The sequence below is a fragment of the Antedon mediterranea genome, chromosome 4, assembly GCF_964355755.1.
Source record: "Antedon mediterranea chromosome 4, ecAntMedi1.1, whole genome shotgun sequence".
Classification (NCBI taxonomy): Eukaryota; Metazoa; Echinodermata; class Crinoidea; order Comatulida; family Antedonidae; genus Antedon; species Antedon mediterranea.
In genome coordinates this window covers 7,927,683-7,950,836 of record NC_092673.1, presented here as the reverse complement: position 1 = coordinate 7,950,836, position 23,154 = coordinate 7,927,683, and the positions used below count along the sequence as shown (strand labels likewise).

General features: G+C 35.5%; 1 protein-coding gene across 1 annotated transcript; it reads left to right on the top strand.

The window, feature by feature from the left end:
• The first annotated feature begins 4,255 nt into the window (after window positions 1–4,255).
• Window positions 4,256–22,774, top strand: LOC140046526 (uncharacterized). Its single transcript, XM_072091202.1, has 11 exons — window positions 4,256–4,322; window positions 5,021–5,296; window positions 5,863–6,076; window positions 6,580–6,692; window positions 7,170–7,290; window positions 7,893–7,972; window positions 8,559–8,708; window positions 9,409–9,592; window positions 10,910–11,063; window positions 16,785–16,876; window positions 20,478–22,774. Exons 2-11 carry the CDS (start codon window positions 5,061–5,063, stop codon window positions 20,514–20,516), a joined length of 1,383 nt encoding a protein of 460 aa, XP_071947303.1. The 5' UTR covers window positions 4,256–4,322; window positions 5,021–5,060; the 3' UTR covers window positions 20,517–22,774.
• Window positions 22,775–23,154: the final 380 nt, after the last annotated feature.

Genomic DNA, 23,154 nt, shown 5'->3' with positions numbered 1-23,154 from the left:
AATGAATATTGAAATGTTTCAACATACCCAATTCAAAAAAACGGTCCGTTTTCGAGTTCAATCTTTTGATTAGAGAGGTTGGAGTTTCATTTTGAACGAAAGTATTTATTTGATTGATAAGCTAAATTTCTAGTCCTAATGATTTGAGATTCAACGGGTTTTGCTTTCAATTGTATAATAATATGATTATATATATAATAAATATAATATTAAGTATAATTATGAATTCACCAACACTTTCCGGCCCAATAACAATGATCCCGGGCCCGAGTTTTTGTAGACCGGACTTACATGCACAGCCACATGTTAAGGAATATGAATCTCTTTATGATTTTAATATGGTTCGAAATGATATTACACAACAACGATTAGACAGCAACTGTGCAAGAGTCCAACTAATAAAATCGGAATGATCAATTAATTGAACATTTACAGCATAAGGCCCATACACTAGGACGATAACGATCGACGATAAATAGACAAATGTGCATTTTTAATACATAAACCAAAAGAAATATAAACAATTCCTTTGATGAAAATTATATTTTCACACGTCCAATCAAATGACGTCATGATTAGTAAGACCAATAATATCGTGACAATACAGCGATTTTATTGTTTTTATTTATCATGACGTCATTTGATTGGAATTTGAAAAACATTATTTTTATCAAAGACAGCATAAATGATTATCCTATAGGTCTAGAACGAAAACCTTTCTAATTTATTTTGGTTTATGTAAAAAAAAATGCATGCTATGTATTTATCGTCCGTCGTTATCGTCATAGTGTAATTGGGCCTTTATACAAAAAAAATAAATTGATTACGAAGTTACATGTCATTTTCACCTATCACCAAAAAACTAACCTTTTCAAAACTAATTAATTGTTACGAAGCCAATTTATATTATATATTTCATTAAAACTGAACTTTACGGTAAATGAAGAGTATGTATCAGTTAATATGAATAATATAACTAGTAGGTCTATGAACTTGCGTCCAGACACAGAACTGTGACATTACTATCATAAATGTTGAAACCACTTATAAAACCTTTTTTTAAAATAAAATATAATTGTGTTAGGGCCTGTTTCTGCTGCATAGAAAATAACCGGTTAAAATCGGTGTGAATAAATTAAAATCAGTGTGAATAAATTAACTCCATTTTCTTGGCAGCAGAAACAGGACACATTTGTGGTAACCGGTTAAAAGGCAGCGCAAAATAACCGGTTAAAAACACCAATTTAAATCGGTGTTAGAACGCCGTTTAACCGGTTATCGCTGAGCAATTCTTAGCTGCAACACGAAATAACGGTTATTTGATTGACAGTTGTGACCCCGGGTCAGATACCGTCGCATACGATGTGTGTGTTTTCCTCGTGGTTTTGACAGTCGAACGAAGAAGTGAACATGTATGTGGATGAATGAAATCACAAGATATGTTATTCAGTTGTGGGGGGAGAGAAAGTACGGGGAAGGATGGCAGGGAATAGAAAAGAATCACAGATAATAAATAAGAGCATTTTTGCGAAAGTAAAAGAGGAGTTTGGGGTGGAGTTCCGGGGACTACCCAAGCTAAGCAATTTGAGGCGTTAGTACACGCTCGCGAAAGGTATGGATGGTCCCCTATATAAACACCAAAACGGAAACAAAAGGAACTCAGAATGTTGCAAATACCTACCAAACGATAGTAGATAATGGTTAATTAATTATGAAAACCCAAATTTTATAGCAAAAATCATCCGAATTTATGTTATAAACGATGAATTTAGCAACAAAAACTTAATCCAAACGAGCGTATTTATGGCATGCCCTTAGTGCCTTTAATAGGAGAACAATGAACATTCTTACTTTGATCGTTTTACATACTATAATTTTTTAGAAAAACATCACATCGACCGAAAACAAAGGTAATCAGAGCCTTTGATAATATATTAAATATGATTTTATTAAGCATAGAAATGTGTTATTATTTATGTTAGTACATAAATATACGAAATAATGTTCAATACTCATTATTTTATTAAAGGCACTATATGCGTGCGATATTCTATGACTTGGATACTCTCGTTTGATTTAAGTTTTTGTGGCTAAACTCATCGTTTTTAACATAAATTCGGACGATTTTTGCTATAAAAGTTGGGTTTTCATAATTATTTAACAATTATCTACTTTCGTTTGGTAAGTATTGCAACATTCTGAGTCTCGTTTTTGTTTCCGTTTGGTGTTTTGTAGGACCGCGCTCGCGAAAGACAACAGTCGTTCACGTGGGAAGGGCCGTATGTCATCGCCTTTGTTGAGGATAAAAATTATCCTAGTTTAGGCGATCGGGCGCTGCACGACCTCCCCATCATGTTATTGAAGGCGCCATGAGAATTAATTTTATTAGCGATGTAAGTAGGCTTTACAAAAAACAAAACTTGTAGACCTGGAGACAACATTTTATTTTTTTAACATGTTTGAGTGAGATGTTCGGCAATATAATACACACGTGTGTACTCACGACGTCGATGTAAACAAACAGCCAACTTCTACTTCCGTCTGAGTGTATTGCATTTTGGGTAATGATGACGTTTTGCTCGACGACCACCCATAGATTTAACCGGTTATTTCGGAGCACAAATTGAGCAGAAACGCGGTCTTGTTATTGTTATCTATTTTTAATCTATTTTAAAATAACCGGTTAAATTGCGTTATGCAGCAGAAACAGACCCTTAGAAGAAGGCTAATAAACAAATAGATAATGTACAAACCTTTTTCTGGATTAATTAATGGAGCAGGCGTTCCTAATAATCTGCTGCTGCTACCTAGACTGATTGTTCACCTTCTGACGATAATTGATTGGACCCCCCACGGCACCTGATAACCAACAAAAAATTTACGAGGACTGTTTCAAATGATTTAATATCTGACGGCGTATTATTATAACATTGGCCTAGATTGACAGTCAAAGAAAGTCATTGTAAATACCTCCCTTTATGTTGACAGAGCCAAAATAAAGTTTTGACCATTATCGAATGATTATTTGACAGTGACTTATTATAATACCGGCCTGGTTGACAGCAAAAACGAAGTTATTATTTATTGATCAAGATTTTACAGATTTCCGTCTACATCTCAATAATACTGTATTATCAGCAAAGGCTTTCATATAGACTCTCTTCTCCCAGACGTTTTTTGGGTCCAGCAGCTACCTATAAATTATAGTCGAGTTTCCAAATTCACAAAACTGTCAGCCTTAGATACTAAAGCTACCGCTATGAAACAGCTTATTAATGAATGTGTCCTCCTGGGACATAGCTGGCTAGAGCCGCGGCGCGAAAAAATAAAAAGAAACAAAATATAAAATCTGTATTTGCAATAAGTAACAGGACTGATTTAGTAGCCTATTGTTGCGCCGTGGTTTATGTGTCCAAATAAATAACGGATTTGTTAAACAATCAATAATGTTTTTGTATATATAATTGTGATGGCACATCATATGATATTGCAGAATATCATTAAGTTCATTCTTGCTTCTTCAACTCCTAAAAGGTCACGGTAAGATTCAAACATTTTATTAGAATCATCAATTAGATTAATTAATTAATTTCAGCCCATCTTGAGTCTAAAACACAGAAAGTTAGTGTAAATCGATTTTTTACTATGTTTTAATAACACATTATAGTAATTATTCACGTTAACTAATAAATAACTGGATCGAAACAAAATGATTTACCTGAAAAAAAAAACTGTATAGGCCTAAAAGGCCCTAAAAATAGTCAAATTGTCTGAAAGACAACGATTCTTTTTTTTATAATTTAACCGTTGTCTTTTTATATAAGCGATTTTAAATATTTTTTCTACGAAAAGTGGATTAAAAGCTGAAATGCTTAATGCACAATGTCATTTTAGAAAAAATCGCGGTTTGGTCTTTTTAATCTTTTTTTAAACTAAAGGAAAAGAGAAAATATTGCTTTGAAATTGCTTTTTGAGTAATCCTGCTAACAAACAGACAAACACAATCGACTACATTATACCTCATTTCCTTGGCGGAGGTAAATAATTGCATACACGTAATAAAAGTATGCCATCTGCATTTTATGCAATAGTATACAAATAATAAATGTAATAATCAAAACAAGCGGCCAATGAAAAAGCGTTTTAACTAAATATCACGTGAATGGAGGTCGCGGATTGGCTAAGTCTTCGCTCAGCAACAGTAGCCAAGTTCAAGTTTAGGTCTTGGAGTTTTCCAGGCGAGGCGCGAGGTTCCCTTTAAATCGTTTGTGGCTGCATGTTGTTAATACACTGTACAGCTACAAATATTGTTTAAAAAACAGGTAGGGTATAATAAAGCAATAATGAGCTATTTAATGCGTAGACTATATGCAGAATTTTGCTACCGCCATGAAGTCATTCCGTAGCCTGTGGGCTAGTGGCAGTGTGTCTCATTCATTGGTCAGACTATATTATACAAACATGTACAAGCTCCATATTGAGTCGCTTAGGTCAAGTGTCGGTTTTTTTTAACCAGCTGTAGTTAGTGAGTAGGCTTAAATTATATATAGGTCAGTATATAGGTTTATAGGTTAAACCTGTCATTTGTTGTTGTTTAATTAAATGCATTGCAATCATAAATTAATGTATTATTATGTAGTACCAATGCTCTTTGTAGACATTTACAACAAATATTATGAATGCCGTATATCAAATACTTAGAGTTAGACTGATTATAACATTGTTTGATTATAATTAGAGGGGCTGAAATAGTGCCTACTATATTGCATAACTACAATCCATCTGACAAAACAAGAGCTAGCAAGAAAACAGTATTTATTGGTTCTTGATAATGTTGATTATCTTTATTATTATTACTACGATTCAATTCAATGAAAATTGAAGAGTGCACAGTCATAGTTTCGTCAAGTAATTATGTTTATATAAACCATGGAGTAAAGTATAAACCCTTGACCAGATGAAGATTAAACATAGGCATACAAACATCCACGTTTCTAAATGAATTAGTTTGTATTTATAGGTATATCAATGTGTATATAATATTATAACTGCTGTTAATCATGCTTCGTAACTCATTCCGTCTACTCAAGAAGGTCCGGACAACCGAACAATGTCGATCAAACGTCAAGTTATTGCGTCCGTTAAGCAACAGTGCGGGACTACAGACTAAAAAAGACGGAAACCGGATCAGTACCCCTTCATCAAAAAGCTACCATGGGGCTTTACCACAACTTGAAGTACCTGATGCAAATGCGTTTAAAGGTTTGCAAACCGAATTTCCATGTCTTTCGAAAAAGTAGGTACAAAAGAATGGAAAAGTAAATTATACTTTTATTATATCTGAAATATTTTATTACTGTAGTTTTATTAGTTTGCTTATACAAGTCTAAATAAATTGTTTATTTATTTAGTTAAGATCATATGGGACTGTTGACTGATTTTATTTTATTATTTCACCTTATTTATAGAGGGTGACCCTAAACAGTGTATGCTGACAATCAAGGGGCCCTCATGATGAGTTTATGATAAAGTGTCTGTGTGTAGACTAGTACACCGGGGTAACCCCCTACTCGTCTCAAAAGACACCAGATGTGTACACTGGACCTACGGTTTATAGTCCTTTGTTGGTCAAATGAAATGAAGTGCACAAAATTCTGGTGCATCTGGCCTTTAGATTTGTTATATCATATGTTAGTATAGGAAAAAGGAAAATTGTAGTGTGTACATTCTACCAGAATACTATGCATACAAAATAACCAATCTCATTAAATATTCACCCCATTTAACTCATAAACATTATCATTAATTTGTATACAAACTTTCTCAAACCTTTTTTTTAAATCTTGAATTATAATTGTATAGTGATACCAGTGGTCCCGAACCTGAATATCACAAAGTCGTGTCTGGTTTCAAGAAATTTCACTATAAGGAACCATATTACCTGAAGTACAACAATGCAGTGCTGCCCGACTTGCAGGTTGCCTATGAGACATGGGGAGAGCTAAATGAAGACAAGTCAAATGCTGTTATTATACATGCCGGACTATCTGCTAGTTCACATGCTAAAAGTCACAAGGTAAGATAGTGTTCAAGACAATGTTGTCAGAGTTGTATTTTAAACATAAAATGAGAAATCAGTGGTATAATGTTTGCATAAAAAAAAGAGACTTCGAGTTTTATTGCATATGTTCTTTATCTTTGGTTTCCATACGTGATGCATAGTTGGAAACAAATTGAATTATGTACCATGCCATACAGGACCATGTTGTCCTATGTAAAGTAAGGTTTACAGATAACCGTGTAATCAAACCTAAAATTAACTTACTTGAAACTAACATTATTAGGAAGAGACGACTTATTACTTTTTTTATTTACTATATCTTCAATTTCTGCTAATGGATTACTTTAGAGGATGGAACTAGTGGGAGAGTGTTTAGGGAACGCGCTCCCCATTTTAGACAGCCTAAATGAAACTACTTTTTGGCAGGCTAATAATAATTATATGTTAGTGTTCCCCATTTTAAAAATCAGAATGTAATAAATATCTAATAAAATTGTTTTATTTTTGTTTTGATAAAGGATAACCCTAAACCAGGATGGTGGGAGAAGTTTGTAGGACCTGGCTGTTCAGTTGATACAAATCAGTTCTTTGTTATTTGCACCAACACAATTGGAGGCTGCTATGGTACCTCGTAAGTTCTGCACAATCATGAAGAATTCACAAAAACAAAACAAAATTCATCTGGTTTCACATAATTTATGTTTGTATTTTTTTCCTTTTTGTAAACCATAAAAAATAAACTTAATATTTTGCAAACGTTTCAGCGTTTTGTTCATGCGATGCTAGTAGCCGAAACAAAAAAGTAAGTCTATTTTTTATGGTTTACCAAAAGGCAAAAAATATTTCGTATTTATTTAAACTTAAATTTAAATTAAAATGTTATAGAAGAATGTTAACCCAATTCAGTTTGTAAAGACAATCAAACTACTTTGACAAAAAAAGTGTGATGTGCCCAAATATGGTAGTGATATGATGTCATATGTTCAAATGGACACATCACATTTTGTTGTCACATGAAATTTGATAATGTACATTGTTATGGACATTATTGAATGATGATCATCATCACATTGATAACGTTTAATCACAAGTGTATTTTTTCTGCTAGTGGCCCATCATCAGTGAATCCACTGACTGGTAAATGTTACGCCACAACATTCCCACTGCCATCATTAGACGACATGGTTCATATTCAATTTCTATTACTGGATCATTTAGGCATAGATAAGGTAAGAGAGTATAAAGGTATAACAGCATAATGACAAAGTTTGTCAGTAGGTGATGTCGGGTACACTAGCATTTCCACGGATCGTTCAATTGGTCAGCCTTTTCATGATGTTGTTCATCAGTTCTGGTGATTTCTCCGTTGCCACTATAATAATAATAATATAATAAATACTTTATTTTAACACGGAAAAGCTTGTCACCATAAAGGTGTTCTTCTACAAGGCCGTGATCAACTAACAGTAATACATTACAAATTTAGAAATAACACATTTTAAAAATAACAAATTAGAGAACAAAAATATATGAACAGAAACCTTAATTACATTAAGAGTACAAAAGAAATAATAAATCACACCAATAATTTTTTTAAAGTATTTAAATTAGTACCTATTCCGATACTCTATGCCACCAAAACCACAAGGTGTTGCCTAAAAATGTTTAATAAACAACTATTGAGTACAGGTGAGTATGCATATAAAGAAACCTTAAAGACATAACCAAGTGTCTCCTTAATAGAGCTGTCGCCTGTACTGTAGTGTTGAAACATACGTTGCTTCTTGTTCATTTCATGGGTAAATGAATTTTGAATTATTATATATTTCAGCTACATGCATCTGTTGGTTCTTCACTTGGTGGCATGTGTTCTTTGAATGCTGCTGCTCTTTATCCAGACAGAGTTAATAGGTTGGTTTATTTGTTAATTCAGGCAGTTTGCGCATATGTGATGTCCTTGATTTAATATTTCATCTATATTTGGCCTTTGTTTAGTGTTCCGACAAATTGTTTTTTGTCAATTAATTTTTATTACAAGCCTATAGCTAGAATTGTTGCAGTGGGTAATCAAAGCTTATATTAAATAAAAATGTAGTGGAGCTGTAGCTTGGTGGTTAATGTGCTTGCCTTCCAATCCTAGGGTCTGAGGTTCAATCCTGACCTAATGCCAGGGTCATGACTCTTTCAACTCCACTCCCTCAAGCCTCAATTGAGACTTAATTTATAAGCATGATAATTATTAAATAGTTTAACCATCCTGTAATTGTTAGTCGCTGTTTGATGCGTAAAAGGGACAAAGATAGAAAAACAATTTGTGTGCCTGGTAGATGGAATTTGTCAGTGCTGGCTAGGATGATAAATAAAATAGTCATTGTTGCTTTTACTAGCACTTTTGTAAAATCTTAAAAGGGCACTTCATGAAACACCATTGCTATGGCCTTGAATGTGTATTACTAATATGACAATTATAATAATAATAACGTTATTTATTTTAAAGGGTTATTTCTATATCTGGATGTGCCAGATCTCATCCATCATCAATCGCTATGCGGTATCTCCAAAGACGTTGCATAATGACCGATCCTGCTTGGATGAAGGGCCAATACTACGGAAAGTCGTACCCTAAAATGGGTATGAAGCTAGCTAGGTAAGATTTATGGCATTCCATTCTCTGGAATGAAATATGGCACATGGCTTTCGTTATTTAGGCTATAAACAAAGTCTACATTAAATTTTGTTATACATGTACTCAGAAGAACATTCACTTTGACACCTGTAAATACCTGTATTAACCAACTGGTTTTAACTGCTGGTTGACTTTTATGAGAATCAACTGGTAATTAATACCAATTAAAAGCAATTATTGTACCAGTAAACCAGTTACTACAACCAAATTACAGTTAAACCAGTGGATTTAACTATTTTAAAACTAGTTTTTCAACTGGAATTTGTCCTGGTTTTTTTTACATACTGTAATCTGGGAACCATATTCTTTAGACATGCAGACAGTACTGCTTCGATCTTATTAGATCTTGTCAGTGCAGCTCAAGTTTTTAAAAATAAACATTAACCAACACGAACTGGAAAAATATATATATGAGTTGGTTATGTTGTTTTAAATATGGTGGAGTCATGCTTGTTATGATATTCAACTAACTTAGGAAAATATGATTCAATCATTAACAGCACATGTCTTGTTTTACTGAAGGTCATACACCCTCTATGCATCAAAGATAGTCAGTATAACACCATAAACTCCTTTTTTTTATTATTTGATAGGAAATAAATCATATATATCCCACCACTTATTTCTACTTAAAATTCTCCTTTTTCAAAACTATTTTTAGAGAGATTGCCACAATTACCTACCGAAGTGGCCCAGAGTGGGAACAACGATTCGGTAATAAAAGAATTAATGAGAGTGATGAACCAAGTTTGTGTCCAAGCTTTTTAATTGAAAGCTACATTGAACATCAAGGAGAGACGTTTTGTAACAAATATGATCCAAACTCTTTACTATATATCTCAAAGGTAATTAATACATCTATTTATTTATATCTTTAACCTACTGGTGTATCTTCTCTGTGCCCTCAATACGCATTATGTAATATAGCTGGTTCAAATGAGTTAAAAGGCATATGTTTTGTAGGAAATGGTCATTCTAAACACTTTCAGGAAATTAGAATGTATTCATGCAGAGTGGTGCTATTTTCTGCACTACATGGTTCAGGAGATAATAGTATGGCTTTAGTTCTAGAGGTATCATAGTTAGATAGACTTGAACTAATACAGTCAAAAAAACTACAGTAGTTAGATATACTTATACCACACAGTTTGTCTCATGAGTACATCCCCAACCATATACTCCATATCAAAGTGACAACTTCAGACCCATTAAAGTGTCCCCTTAATAGGGGTTTCCCCTGAATAGGGATTGATTGTGGTGTATATTTTCCTTGTTCATTTCACAGTAAAGTGTCCCCTGAATAGTAGTAAGGAGGGGTTTTGCGATATATATATATATACCCTTTTACACCGCCGAGCTTAAAAAAAAGCTGCGTCGTGTCCAGATAAATTTTCTTTTCACACCTGATTTATTAGTCCGTGTAAAATATCTCCCACTCGCACATATATACCTCCTACAATATTTTTTAGAACAATATGGTATCACATTTATAGTAAATAACAAAGTATGCCAATTATTTACTTTTATTGAAGGATGACCCAAACAGCAAACGTTGACACATTCAAAGTTCACTTTGTGGTATAAGCCAGTATGAAACATAAACTTAACAGACTTGTTTTGTCATAGAATGTACACATCAATGACTTGTAAAAAAATCCTTGTTTGTATTGAACTCCTGAATTGAATCTAAATAAATATGAATGCAGTCTATTTACACTATTATTGCACACGTTAGCCTGAAATATACAGTAGATTATCTTTATTTTGCAATAGCTATAGGTACAGTGAGCTATCTTTGATAGAGAATCAAGGTCATGTTTAGAGGGTTGGCCTACTTTGCTTGGTTTATAGGGTTGAGATTAGATAAGATACATTTATTTGACTAAGTTTAATACACATACACTGTTCCTTTTGCTCTAATCCACATCCAAAATCTAAGTGCTGCCTAGCCTTGTTTCCACTACTGTAGTACCAAAGCCATGCATTCTCTACAAACAGAAATCTCTGAAAACAACAAACTTTCTACCCCTAAACCTATAATCAATCCCAGAGATTATTCAGGGTTTAATGTTCTTTAGTTTATTATTTTGAAATGCTATTTAGTACTGTACATATGTCCTATATGTTTTGTTTTATTATACTTTATTAATTTTTATTTGAAGGCAATGGATCTATTTGATATGAGTGAAGGATTTGACTCTCTTCAAGAGGGCTTGGCTAGGATCACTTGTCCAGTTATGATCATCGGTGTCCAGACTGATATACTCTTTCCAGTATGGCAGCAGAGAGATCTCTTTGAACTCCTTAAGAAATCAGGTGAGTCTACTAGTAATAAAATCATGAAAATTTAAGAAAAAAAATCTTGCGATTTGAATAACTTTTGAAATAACTAACTAACTAATAACCAATCAATATCTAAAGCTCTGTCTACACTACCAAATATGATAGCGATATGACATCATCATGTCCATATTGTGCACATCACATTTTTTTGTCACATAATAAAGTTTCATAGTGTAGACTGAGTTTAAGAACATGTTCAGGCTTATTAATTTACCTGGATAAAGTCTTAAGCTCCTGTCTACACTATTAAACTTTATGTGACAAACCAATTGTAATATTGTTTACGATGACTTTAATGACGATTCGGTAGACACTATAAATGCAGTTCTATCTTTTTATTACATGCTGTTTGGTACTACAGCGTGTCCTGCACGCATGCGTATTCTACACGAGTTTGGCGTTGCCAGGATGTGTTTACTAAATAACCCATTTATAAACTGTACGACACTACATCTCCCTTCTACTGGATTTAAAATGCACACTGTGATATTGAAATAAGAGTTATTGTTTTAACATTTTTTTTACAAACTGCCAACTACTATATACAAACAACTTAACGCTTTCACTTTCTGAACTAATGCATAGCATTATTCCTCAACTAGCCTTTGAGGCCGTCTTGCTTGTCTACAAGATCTGCGTGTCTGTTGTGGGATCGGATCTTGTCCCACTACAACAGTATCATCATTATAAACCGGTTTTGGATTTACATGTGCCCTATTTGGCAGATTCACCTTTTTAAAATGTGACCAGTTTCTGGTTATCTTATTACCATCTGGGTGTTTAGCTGTAATTAGATCATGATTTCTATGTACAATGATTAAAGGTGTTTTACAGAAAGGTGTGGTGAACTTGTTCTTTTTTTCTTGCTTTACTAACACAGTGTCACCTACGTTGAGATTACATTCTGATATGCATCTCCTTTTTTCAGCATCATGCTTCATCTTAATTTTGTTTCGATTGTCAGTTTGTCGTAGTGACTCATCATTACTACTCTCCTCCCTTTTAAGAGATGGAAACCGAATATTAAGGTCCATACCCAAGAGGGCCATTGCTGGTGAAACACCCGTTGTACAATGTGGGGTCGCCCTATAATTTCTTAAAAAGACGTACATGTCTTGTTTCCAGTGTTCAGAGGTATATAATACTTTCTTGAACGTGCGCATAAAGCGCTCGACTTCACCGTTGGCCTCGGGCCACAATGGAGTTACTTTCCTGTGATGGAAACCAAGATATTTTGAAAATTTATCAAATGCATCACTGTTGAAGGGTGGGCCATTATCTGACCGAACAACCTTGGGAACCCCTAGCATGCTGAAAATTTTGTCAATTTTCGGAATCACAGCATTTGCTGAGGTTGAAGTTAGGAGCTCGACAACAGGGAACCGTGAGTAATCATCGATTACAACCATTACATATTCATTGTTAACATGACAAAAATCTATGCTAACCTGCTCCCATCTGTTTTGTGGTAAACCAGACATTTTGAGTGGGGCTCGTACTGACTGAGGAGTTGCAGCCTGACACAACATACACTCCTTTACAACTATTTCACTAAGTTTGTCTAACTTAGGGAACCAGACCTTAGAACGCAATAAATTCTTTGTCTTAACTATCCCCTGGTGCCCTTCGTGAGCGAGGTCAACAACTTTACGTCTTAAGCTAAGGGGGATAATGATATTTTTGCCTCTTAATAATATTTTGCCATCATCAGAACAAATTATTTCATCTTTTACATTCATATATGATTTGAGGTCTTCTAGATCAACATCAGTTAGGTCTTCTGGCTTCAACTTGGCCATATCCCAATTATCATTTAGCATAAACTTAAAAACACATTGAATCGTTTTATCAGACTAACTGAATGTCGGCAATAGTCATTGCATTAGGTTTAGCTTGTTCAATACACATATTTACATATGCAGTGGCACTGTCAGTCACACAGTTATTTACTTCATTACACTTATCTAATGTGTACCGTGACATATAGTCGGCAGGATTAGTCGAACCTTTTTGGAAACATACTTCAAACTGAAACATTTGCAACCTTAGTATCCAATTTTCTATTCTGAGAGATGGTTGGACCGTGGGTTGTTAAACAGTGAAAGTAGCGGTTTGTGGTCAGTAAAGACTCTAAATGGTTTGCCAACTAGAAACAGTCGAAAATATTGGCACGCCCATGCGATGGCCAATGCCTCCCGTTCAATTTGGGAATACCTTTTTTCAGTGGCCGTTAATGACCTATTACCACAGAAAACGACTTTGTCATCTTGCATTAAGATTCCAGCTAGACCCACTGAACTAGCGTCTACATAAACATCGGTGGTTTGTGTGTGGTCGAAATATGCCATAACACGATCAGAATTGAGCTTATCCTTGAGCATTTCTAGAGCTTTGTTTTGCTCTTCACCCCATTCAAATTTGGTGTCACTTTAGCCCCTTTCTCACAGAGTTGTGTGCCAGGAATATTGCGGGAATATACCATTACCATGCCGGTATGGTTTTCTGTGAGAACGGGTCGTCTTGGCATCATGCCGGCACCATGCCGGCATCGACATGACCTGCTTTAGACCTAGTAATATTCTAGGGATATTCCCCGCAATGCCAGACGGGCATTCTGTGAGAACGTATTGCCGTTATATTCCGGGGTTCCCCGTCGAGGCTTTGACACCTTGCGCAGTCAAGTGTATAACTTTGGCGCCTATTCAATTCAATTAACAATAATAATGTGGAACTGGAGGGATAATGAGATAAGAGAGCTGCTTAAAATAAGGGGACAAGAAGAAATTTGTAGCATAATCTATATAGGCCGCTAGGCTAGGCCATTAGCTCTTTGTTTGTTGGTGCCTGACCTTTCGTCGCCTTGTAAATTGTAGGCCTACAGCCTTCTAAGGTGTTTTACAGATTGCCGATGACGGCAAATTAATTGCTATACCTGTATAATATATGCACAATATACTGTACATAGCATGTATTGTATAAATATGCTATAAAGGAAGATAATAATCTGTAACTTAACATTCGCCGCCATATCATCGCTAGACAAAAATAATAACAATAAAGGACGCCCTCAATAATTATTTTGTCAGAGACTTTTTATTGGCCGAATATGTCCGACTCCTTTCTCACAGAAAGCCGGTATATACCGGTTATATTTCCGGCACGATAGTCCGATGAGAATGGGTATATGCCGGTAACGATACCGGCACGACGCCAGCACTGTACCGGTATATTGCAGGCACATCTGTGAGAAAGGGGCTTTTGTAGCAACTTACGCATAGGTGCTGTAATAGTGGCATAATTTGGAATGAACCGACTGAGAAAATTAACCATACCAAAAAGGGAACGCAATTCTGTAATGCATTCTGGGGCCTTTAATGCTTTGATCGCAGTAACTTTCCTAGGATCTGGGGAAATTCCCTCCTTGGAAAAAACATGCCAAAAAACGTGATATTTGACTTGTAAAATTCACATTTATCTTTGTTTACTGTAACATTAGAATCACGCAAACATTCAAATACAGCATTTAAAGCTTCATCATGTTCCTTAGTATCTTTACCAAAAATTATAATGTCATCACTTATGTTGAGTTGGTTCTGTACTCCGCTCTGCATGTTTTTGACTTTTTCATTGAAGATCTCGTGCGCAGCGTTGACACCGTAAAATAATCGCTTGTAACGATACAGTCCTTTGTGCGTAGAGAATGTACTTATGTTGCGCGAATCAGGATGCAGAAGTAGTTGTTGGTACCCGCTGTTCATGTCGATTTTGCTAAACACGGTAGCGCCTGTTAGCTTGCAAATTATATCATCTAGCGTTGGCGTTAAGTACCTCTCGCGTCCTATCGCTTTGTTTGCCTCACGCATGTCCACAACCATTCGCGTTTTACCATTGCTTTTGGGTACAAGTACGATCGGATTGATCCAGGTGTGTGGTCCAGGTGCTGGCTCTATAACTTCATCTTGCAGCATTCTGTCAAGGCATTCTTCCACTACGTTGGTGGAATGGTATTCTGCGGTGAATTTGATTAACAGGCTTGGCGTCGGGGTTGATGTGCAATTTGATTGTTGCATCTTTCATCTTACCCAGTCCTTTGAACACATTCTCGTATTTTGCGGTTATGTCCGTCATGGGTTGTTGTGGGATGCTACATGTTATGTCAATGATTCCAAGCTCTACCCCTGTGCTGTATCCGATAATTGGAGTGGGGCCACGTTTTACAACAACAAAATCCGCGAGGACAACCTTTTTGCTCGATTCCACCATCGCGTTGAATCCACCCAAAACTTTAAGGGGGGTGTCGGCAGCATAAGGATATATCTTCGTGTTCGCTTTACCTATTTTCGCCTTAAGCTTTTTGGCTACGTCTTCAGTCACAATGTTGACTGTCGATCCGCTGTCGATTAGCAATTGTAAACTAACATTGTTTACCTTCAGTGTTGCTTTTGGTAGCTTCGCTTTGGTTTCATTTTTTTAACGAGAAAAGATACTCATCCTCTGATGATTCAGCTTTTCGATCATCGCTATTCATAGCATTAACTGCCCTTTTGGAAGGGGGCCTACTTGACTTGGCTGCTACATTACTACCACTAGATCTACATACGCTTGCAAAATGATTAGGTTTGCTGCACAAATTACAAGACTTGCCCATGGCTGGACAGGAACCAGTGTGTGGGTAGTTACCTCCACATCTACGACAGGTATTGTTAGTTTTGGTTTGCTTGGAAGTGTAGCTATGCCTACTACTACTACCAGTATGCTTAGCCTGTGTCCTCTGCTTGCTGGTCGTCGTCGCCGCTGCAGAATAATTGACGTACTGGGGATTTCCCTGTTTGCTTTTAATCTCAGACGCTTGTTTTTGCGATGCCTCGAGTGCGCGCGCGTACTCCAAGATCTTGTCTAGCGTTAGCGTAGGATCTCGTAGAGCCGCACGTCTAAGCTTTGGCGAGCAACAGTGAGATATTATTTGCATTTTTATTTCACCATCAACGTCCGCAAACGAGCATGTCCTAGCATTTTGGCTTAACTGACGGAAGGTGTAGATGGCGAATGGAATATTCTTCTTGGGCTCAAAGTAGTTTTTCATTGCTAGTTTGGCCTCATCATAAGTATTGCCTGTATTTTGCAAAGTTCCAAAAATATCGTATACCTTCTCACCTGCATAGTGAAGCAACAGTGCTCTCTTCCTCTTGTCGTCCCGGATGTTCATAGCCGTGAAAAAATTCTCGAGTCGGCCTGCGTATTTTTCGAATTCTTGCGCATCGTCGCCGGAATTTCGTATTTTGAAGTTCGGGAAGTTTGCCAGTGTGGATTCCATTTTTACTTGATCCCATCCTCGTCGCCAGTGTAATATTGTTTACGATGACTTTAATGACGATTCGGTAGACACTATAAATGCAGTTCTATCTTTTTATTACATGCTGTTTGGTACTACAGCGTGTCCTGCACGCATGCGTATTCTACACGAGTTTGGCGTTGCCCGGATGTGTTTACTAAATAACCCATTTATAAACTGTACGACACTACACCAATGTGAGGTGCCCGTATATGGGCATGATGATGTCATATCACTACCATATTTGTGCATATCACACTTTTTAGACAGAACCCACTTCTAGGATATATATACCACATTGAAATTATACTTGTTTAATGCAGCCTTAATTCATGCCCGATTCATTATTTCTTCCTTATTAGGTAATGAAGCTGTTACATATTATGAATTGAATTCCATATATGGGCATGATACATTTCTATTGGATGTTAACAATGTTGGAGCAGCTGTGAAGGTAATATATGTGTATATATCTTTAATTGAGGTGGTGTTGGAGAATTAAAACAGAATGTTATGATTAATTATATTATACAGTAGGCATAAACCTCTCTTTAGGACACTCCTATTTACACAGGGACATTCCTGTGAAACAAACTAGGGAAATATATGCTGACACTCCGGCCAACCCCTATTCAGGGACACTTCTATTAAGTGGGCACATTTTTTGGTCCTAAAGGTATCACCTTATAGACTAGTCCAGATAGTCATATTTCTACTCTAATAAGATGCAGGGAATAATTTCGCCAGTGTAGCATAGCAAAAAGCTATACAAAACAACCTTTTTGCTACACATTTCTACAATTGTCAGGCCCGTAGCCAGGGGGGGTTTTTATGGTTCGGGCGAACCCCCCCTTTACAGCGAACCCCCCTTAACCGACTGCGAACCCCCATCCCCGACATGCCCAATACCTCACCCTCATCTCCAAAAATCCTCCAAATACGTGCCCCACAGTACAAAAAGTTGTTTGTAAATTAAAAAATTCGTAAACTTGTTCGTGAACCTTAATAATAATAATAATAATAATAAGATTTTTATAGCGCACATACCACTCCAGAGTGCTCAAGGCGCATTTAAAAATAGAAAGAAATAAATCATACAAATTCCTGACAAATAAAATGCAATTTCTTTGGAGGGTCCCCATCCGTTGTCGTTCTGTCGCGGTCCCGGACCCCTACCTAGGTGACCAAACAAAGGAGCAGGATACACATTTGACAACAACCAAGACAGAGGCACCCCAAAGATAATGCTGGCCAGGAAAAGGTATACAAAACAATTCTAAGTCTAAAAAACTTTAAGAAACCTCATGATTTCCATATGCCTTAATGAATAAATGTGTTTTTAATAATTTTTTTAAAGTATCAACAGTTTTGCAAAATCTTATAGAGCTCGGTAGAGCATTCCACAGACGAGGAGCAGTAACGGAGAATGCTCTGTCACCCCATGAGTGGTGAGACTTAGGCTGATGTAGAAGCAGCGAGTCACTAGAACGCAGATTACGTCCGGGAACATATGGCCTAAGCATGTCAGAAATATACTCAGGAGCCATGCCATTTATAGACTTAAAAACAAAGAGTAATATTTTAAAAACAATGCGGTACCTAACAGGGAGCCAATGCAATATTTCCAAAGTATTTGATATGTGTCCATATCTTGGTAATTTTTTAACAACTCGTGCCGCTGTATTTTGAATCAGTTGGAGCCTGTGGAGTTGTTTTTGTGGTAGCCCGTATAGCAAAGAGTTTCCCATATCTAGTCGTGAAGTGACAAAAGCATGAACAAGTTGTTTAGCTGCTGTCTCATTTATAAACTTGCGAATCCTTCGAATGTTTCGCAAGTGAAAAGACGACGCAGAAATAGTTTTTGAGATATGAGAAATCATAGTCATACCCACATCCATTTCAACCCCAAGATTTCTAACCTGCCTAGCCGGGTCAATTTGGGTTTCACCAATGTGAATAAAGCTTGGTGGCAGTTTTTCCAACTGCTGTTTTGATCCAAAGAGAACAAATTCTGTTTTTTCATCATTTAATTTAAGAAAGTTGTTTTTCATCCAGACACGCAATTCATAGATACAATGTTGGAGCAATTCCAAAGAAATGTCACTGTGTTTCATAGTAGGTTTAAAAGAAATATAAATCTGAGTATCATCAGCATAAACATGATAGCACAGATCATATTTACTTATGATATCCCGTATCGGGTGTAAATAAATAGTAAACCATTGCGGCCCAAGAACAGATCCTTGTGGTACCGAAAAGTTTAGAAAAGAAGCTTTTGAAATAGCATCACCAATACATACGTGTTGAGGTCGTTTTTCCAAATATGACCGACACCAATCAAGTGCATTTCCTTCAATACCAATATAAGTACTGGGTCTATTTAGCAACACAGAATGATCAACCGTATCAAATGCTGCACTTAAATCTAATAATACTAGAGCAGTTAGCTTTCCATCATCCATCCCACGTAGGATGTCATTATTTACACGAAGTAATGCCGTTTCAGTACTGTGATGCGCTTTGTAGGCAGATTGATACGGATCAAGTAGGCCATGTTTTTGTACATGCGACAAAATCCGTTTAGAAACAACCTTCTCAATTATTTTTCCTAAAAAACTAAGATTCGAGATAGGTCTGTAGTTTTTCAGAATCTCGGGATCTGAGACCTGTTTTTTTCAATGTGGGTCGAACATGGGTGACTTCTCTGTATGAGCGTCAACTAGCGATACGTGTCTGTAAATTTCTAAAAGCTGCAAATGAATTGCCGATTTTAACCTGAAAAATAAATGTTTGGTCCCTGCATGTAACATGATATTGACGCGTCTCATAGCGAACTGGGGCACGAACGATTCGTACAAAGGACACCGCCAGACAACTGCGTACCTATAATTGTTTAGATCACTGGCAGTCAGGCAGCATGCATAAAGTATATAGCCTTCCGACGTACATCAGTATTTATGTGTGACTATGAAGTATAATGTATCATAGAGGATTAATATAATGAATATTAATATTTTACACTATAATATCTATGGTATCAAGTACTGTAGTTCACATTATGGCATCCGATTATTTTTTTCTAGACCACCAGCCGATACGTACTAAAATGTATCAATATCACCTATTTACATATTTATATTCCTCAACAAATTGCTGTAAATAAATATTATAGATAGAGCTAGCAAATAGCATTTGCCTTCAACCAGTGTGCTTTTTTCGGGGCTGCTCCTAGATGTACGTTCACATTGAACTTGAACGCAAAACAAAATACGGAGTAAATGATCAAACAATCGGCGGTTCCGCACAGAGCACGCGCATCTAACATACGGCAACAAATAGTTATCGTCCTTTAAATTATCGACGTGTTTGAGAAGGAGGAAAAAAGTACGATCTTTTTGCTCATTGGTAGCATGCTGCACGAGAGTGTATTTTCCGGCAATCTAGGGGTGTCATTGAACAAAATTCGCTTCGCATCAGGCCCCACCCCCAAGGGGGGGGGGGGTTTACCCAAATATTTAGTGTCCGAACCCCCCCTTGACAGATCCTGGCTACGGCCCTGATTGTGTAGCAAAAAATACAATACAAAACTATGTTTCTTGACTAAAAAATCAGTTTGATTAGCAATTTTGCTAAACAAAATTTTCAAATGAAATTTTTCCCTGAGATGCTGTAGGCATTTCGTGTTAAAAGCGAAAAAACATGTGTTTTAGGGTAATTTTGGGGTGCTGAATTCAAATCTGCTGTTTACCCGGCTCAATTTTTAGATCTTCACCCTTAAAATGTGAAAAAGAAAAAGGCCGCCATTTCAGACTTAATTTGGCTTATAACTTAACTTTTAAGTGACGTAGCATGTTAAAAATGGTGTCTATATACCCATCTTTGATACTGAAGATTCCAAATATATTGTTATTAAAGTTGTAAATATTCTATTTCAGCCGTTTATAATTAATCAGGGTTGAACTCGTATAATCAATTCTTGCATTCCTAGTTGCAGTGAATGTGCTGTTGAATTTGCTGAACCATGTCAAAGTTAAAATTTACTTCTTATTTTTCAGGGACATTTGGAAACTGGCCTACCATCATCATCATCTTGAACACCTATTGCTAAATCTACTACCTTAAAGGTTGAAATATGCATGATATCCAATTTCCAATTGGATAGCTTTCTAAATGCTAGCATTGAGCATTGATGTCCTGCACACACTCGCACATCGAAATTGTTTGATAGCAAATGCTTACAGAGACAAACTGGTCACTCGTTCTTTCAAATCAAAATCATAACATTTTTTTTTCCACTGATAAAAAATGTTAAGATGAAGACCGACTTTCAATTTAGATAATGCAAGTGCTTTTTAATACTGTTTAAATCTTTTTCTAATGAACCTTATGGAGCGTTTTGTATTTTGGATCACCAAGACTAGAAACTATAGAGTATAAATATACAGCCATCCGCCCTGCAGTGGATTATGGTTAATTGTGGTAACTCTCGTGAATATGCCAATGGAATAATTACAGAATTTTATTAGCCAGTAGTTGAGAGCATTGTGTGTTTTATTGGACTAATGCTTTCATATACAGTTTAAAAGGGTTTGATATTTTTCTTAAGCACTATGATATTAATTTTAAAAAGAGTTAAAACTAACGGTCACATAATATTAAATAATTAGTACTGTACTGGTAAATACTTTACAATGAAATAGGTATGTTATGGATGAGCAACATTCTTGGGAACCAGGGAAGTTGGTGAAAAATTATTAAGAAATTTCATATCAATAATATTTTTAGGCCTATTGTAGGCATATAAGTATTATTTTAAGAACAAGGAAGCATTAAGAGTGAGGTTAGGCAATTGTAAAATAGAATACTCGTGCCTTATTAAGACCCACCTAATCAAAAAGTACATTTTTTAACATTGTGTATAAGCAACTGTAATTTATAGATTTATACTGTTTGTAAAAGCAATTAATTATATAAAATCATGTTGTTTTAGGTTTAATTGAGTAAAAGAGAGACAGTAATGTTGTTTAATCATTATAACATATTTATTTGTTTTTAGATAGTTGTATAAAACACCTAGAATGCTAACAATTATAGAAATTATAATAAATGTATGAACAATTTTGCAATAGTTTTTACATAGGTATTTCACAAAAATGTAATTATCATGAGATATGTTAGTTATAAGCCTCATCACTTATTCTGCTGGTATCTAGGTTTAAAAGTTTTCCTGGTCACAGACTTGATAAATACAATGGGTTTATCCAACGTTTATGTGTATCATACACGTCAAGACTCACTCGCGCATCTGGTGCGTGCTTCACTCTGGCCTCGCACTTTTCTTTTATTACACGAAAAATGTTTTTGTATTATTAAGAACATTAACATTCTAGAATGACTGATCCTAGGCCACAACAACAATCAAAGCAACATAAAAACCCAATTGGCCAGGTCATTGGAGGCCACTTTTGAGTGTTAAGGATGGGGTTTAGGGATCATCTCAAGCCACAGCAGCAACCTCAAAATGTATAATGGTACCGTGCATATATTCTAAAATAAATAGTACTAATTGTGTATAAAAATTAATATTTTCTCCTGCATTATTCAGGAACTCAGATTTGTTTGTGTACAGTAACTGTTTGCATAACTACATACAGAATCTATTGAAATGTAAATAGTAAAAAAAATGTTATTGCCCAGAAATAGTTTTTGGTTATAAAGAAATGGGTTTTGTCCAAGAAATTAATGGTGTACTGTGTAAACTAAAAATAACAGTATTAATTGTGTATGTTCTAAAGAAAATCATTGAATTTTTCTTATGATTATGAAGAAGCTTGCAGGTTTAATATTATATAATAATTATTTTGTTATTAAATAAGTGCAGCAGGAGTTGAAAGTTAAAAATATATATCAAAACGTGTGTATAGTGTGTTGGTATCTACAGTGCATAAGCAGAATATGTGAAGATATTGCTGTCTATGTACATCAAAGACATCGTCAAAGACATCATCAAAGACCTTTTATTGCTAGACCTCTACCCTAGTCAGATTGCTGCAATCATCAACTTGCAGAAAAATCGGCATTTGTATATCAAAAATTTGAAAAAAACATGAAAATCATTTTAATATTTTAATTATTCATTAAAAAAATTAAAGTAGCTGTAGCATTGAAACATAATGAATGGTTAATTTCACTACTACAGAAACAAATTTTCATAAATAGATTTTTTTTATTAAAATGATTTTCCATGTAATGATAGTTTTTGCCTGCTATGCTCTGCTTGGACCAACATTGTAAGCTACTGAGAATTTGTAGAGCAAAATTTGCACAAAGAGAATAAATATATATATACATATTTTAAATTTACTTTGTTTACTCATTTTATATTCTTTCCATGTGTCCTTAAATGTAAAACTTTTAGGAAGAAGAATGGTGACAGGCCAACTATGTAAGGGGACACTTTCCCATGAAATGAAAGAGGAAACAATGCAACACTATGGACTCTATGTAGAGCAGCAGATGCGAATCCAGGTTTATTATTAAACGGGGGAGCACTGAGATAAAATGTTAATAGTCTATTAAAAAATAGATATATATTAAAAGGTAGTTCACAATGTTATTTTAGCTGTCAGAAGAGATTATTGAAGTAGAAAAGGCAACAACTATTTAAAAGAAACCCCTATTAAGGAGACACTGTTGGGTTCTAAAATGTAAAAATAATAGATTTTATAATGA